The sequence below is a fragment of the Pyrus communis genome, chromosome 9 (genome assembly GCF_963583255.1).
Source record: "Pyrus communis chromosome 9, drPyrComm1.1, whole genome shotgun sequence".
Taxonomy (NCBI): Eukaryota; Viridiplantae; Streptophyta; class Magnoliopsida; order Rosales; family Rosaceae; genus Pyrus; species Pyrus communis.
In genome coordinates, this window is record NC_084811.1 from 3094684 (window position 1) to 3098214 (window position 3531).

Below are 3531 nucleotides of genomic sequence, written 5' to 3' on the forward strand. Positions count from 1 at the left end.
TAAATTAGAAAACAAACAAGATGCAGTTGAACACAAAACCTTTGATGCATAATTAAATATTCTTAATCAACTGAGTTGCAATCCGCTCGAGTAATAGCTTTCACTTTACAAATGTCAATGGCATAAGCATGAAGAAAAACTATTTCAACCTTTGTGCGTGGATCCAACCCAAATTTCTTTTTTCCTTTTTCCTTTATGTTGGAAGGATTCAACTGACATATTGGATTTGGTAAATTAAATAATGGAGTAAAAACATGAAGAGTAAAATGGGGGACGGTTATGTTAGAACCAAAAAGTAGTACAAACTCAGAAAGAGCAAAATAATGAAGGATGACGCTTATGTTGAAAAAAAAGAAGGATGACGCCAATGGGATGGAGGAAGAAGACTAGCTATTACTCACTGAAAAAATAATAAATAAATTAACTATCAAATAAATAAAAGGGTGTAGGATATGTGATATCATTTTTTTAATACAATTTTGACACAATCTTTTGTGAGACTCATTTTATAATGTATTATAACGATTCAAACAGTTTATCTTTAGAACATCATTCATAAATCGTCTTTGCAAAAAATTAGACGTATCAAAAACCGCTAAACATTCATTCGTAGTGAAAAAATTAAACGAATACGATTATAGAAAGAAATCCTAAGCCCTTACTCTAATTGTAATATGATTTTAGATTTGAATATCGTAATCTTTAAGAGAAGACTTAAAACATAAATAATTCAAATCGTCAAAATACATTACAGAATAAATCAAACAAAAAATTGTGTAAAAAAATATTATAAATCTGCGATGCCACAAATCCGTCCTATAAATAAATTATCAAGTAAATAAATAAATAAAGGAGAGAAACAGGTAGGATAGGAAGGAGAAAACGTGTATAGGTTAACGATTCTTTGATGGAGTTGGCCACTTGGGATAGGTGTAATATAAACCCTAGATGCCGTGTTCCCTCTTCCATATTATATTTTATTAAGACACACACAGTCTCTGTAATCTCCATTTTTTAAGAGAGAGATGGAGACAGTGGCACAACCAGTCAACTAAGGTTGAATGTTAATTAGTAGGTTGGGTTATGAATGTGCATATGATTTTACTTGTAATTACTATATTTGCCATTGGTTTTATGGATTTGGTTTAAAATGAATTATTAATATTCTTGTCCTGCAGCTCAGTATTTATCTCCACTTGTAAATGAGAGTTCTTAGATTCAAATTTCGTAGATGACGAATTTGATACCGAATTAAGTTACCTATTGTATGACTTAGTTAAACTCTCACTCTCCATATAGCCTAAAGAAAGGTTGTGCTACAAACCTACAACTACTGTCTAGTCAATCAATTAGCTTAAATTATTATGGTTGTTTCTATTGTGGTTAGAGTTAGTATGTTTTCTGTCTCGCAAATGGCTTTTAATTCAACGCTGAATTCGAAAAAAGTATACATGAAGGTAGCCACATGGGTCAGGACGCGGGGTGTCTGTACACCCGAATTGGAATTCTCTCCCGCAGTTTAGTTAAATGCAAGCTTGACATTTTACCGGGAGCAAAAATAAATAAATAAAAAATAGAGTTTTAACGAAAAACTTACCGAATTGTTTATTTTAACGAAAAGTCATATTTTTACACTAAAAAGTCAAATCTGATATTATTTACTTTACCATTTATTTTGTCCTTATCGTTAAAATTCAAAATTTTCAAACCCTTTTCATTAGTTTTCCTAATAAAAAAATCTTCAAAGGGGCACCGCTGTAAATAAGAACCAATACCAATGTCATTTTGTTGGTAACTGCCCGCTTATAAGTTCTTAACTGAGGTTTAGTCATTGTCTAGTTTGTTTTGTCCATTCTCTCTCCTCTTCTCTCTCACTCTCTCTCTCTCTCTCGGCTCACTGGTGAAGAGAATCAACAACCAAAACGCAAACACGGATCAAGAAATTTAAAATTAAAATACAGAGATTATTAAGAAGCTGAATCAGAAAGCATTCAACTTTGAATAGAAGCAACAAAGAAATAGTGAGAGTGAAAAGCTTCTTATTTGGGCAGCAATGGCTAGTCTGCACAGTTTCTCTCTCCTCCTCCTGATCTGCGCCTCAATAATGGTGGTGGGTTCGTCAAGTGAGGACCACCACCACCTCTCCTGGATACCCACCGCCGCCGCCAAGTCAGCCTGCAAGGGCTCCATAGCCGAGTGCGCCTTAGCTGCAGGGAACGATGAGGTGGAGTTTGACATGGACTCAGAGATCAGCCGTCGCATCTTAGCCACCAGCAAATACATCAGCTACGGTGCGCTGCAGAGGAACACCGTGCCTTGCTCCAGGCGCGGCGCCTCCTACTACAATTGCCAGCCCGGGGCCCAGTCCAACCCCTACAGCCGCGGCTGCAGCGCCATCACGAGGTGCAGGGGTTAATTTTTAACCTTTTTTTGTTTTTAATTTTGGTTCATTTGGAATTGGAGGGGATGTGTCATTGTTTTTTTTATTAATTAATGGAAATATTGATGTTATCACATCATATTTTGCAATGTCTCTTGTAAAATTGGACAATTTGGTATTCTTTTTCTTCAAATTTTATAGATTTTGGCTATCGAATGAACCCTTATTGATATATTAGTCACTCTTGGAGGATGATGTGGTGAACAATTCAAACTTAAATTAGTTTTCTAAAATACCATATGGTTTAGATAGTCTGGCTATGGAACGAACTTCTGTACAGAGAATTTGGGATGATTTAAATTGGAGTTAGTTGTCAAACACAGTGTTGCTTGATTATTCCCCCTATCACATGTTTCATGTCCAACAAATCCTTGTCTCTACAGAAAATTATTCAAGATGATGGATCATATTTGTTCATAAAGTTTGCATCTTTTGGGAACTTGTGTTTGATTGGATGTAGTGCTAAGAGTGTAAGCGCTTATTCGGGGGAATGCTTTTAAGATGACTAAAAGCACTTATAAAAAAAAAAAAAAATGGGCTTCAAATGTTTTTAAGATGATTGAAACATCAGTTACGTACTTTATTTAGAAATTGCTTTCAATTATTCTAAAAGCAATTCTAAAAGAATCTTAGTTATAATAAAAAATCTCTTTTCAATCTCACTGCTGGCTTCTTCTCCTTTAGTTCTCAAACAAGAAAAAGGAAAACCAAATAATGGGGGGTTATATTGAGACATAAACCAAAACAATTGACAAAGTAAATTTGCAAAAGGGAAAAAAATTCATAGATAGGTTCAATCTAATAGTGGAGAATTTTTTTTTGTTCTCTGCTTGCCTCTGGCCCCTTTTGCAGGATCTCTTTTGATTTAAAGTTGTTTTTATGAAGTATTAATAACTTAGATATTGCACACTGTTTTCCTTATTCTTTCGAGTTCTTTGCTTTGAATGGTATTCAAATATCAACGCGTGATAGGTTTAAAATGCTTCCATAAAGTTCTCAAATTTCATACACGTATTGCATAAGCTCTTTCGGTTCAAACTTACCAACCACAACGGTGGAGATATAAGTCATTTACGCATTGCTATTTGTTA

The 3531-nt window shown here is 34.5% G+C and overlaps 1 protein-coding gene across 1 annotated transcript; it reads left to right on the forward strand.

Moving 5' to 3' along the window:
- The first annotated feature begins 2053 nt into the window (after positions 1 to 2053).
- LOC137745491 (rapid alkalinization factor-like) lies at positions 2054 to 2416 on the forward strand. Its single transcript, XM_068485447.1, has one exon. It carries the CDS (start codon positions 2054 to 2056, stop codon positions 2414 to 2416), a length of 363 nt encoding a protein of 120 aa, XP_068341548.1.
- Positions 2417 to 3531: the final 1115 nt, after the last annotated feature.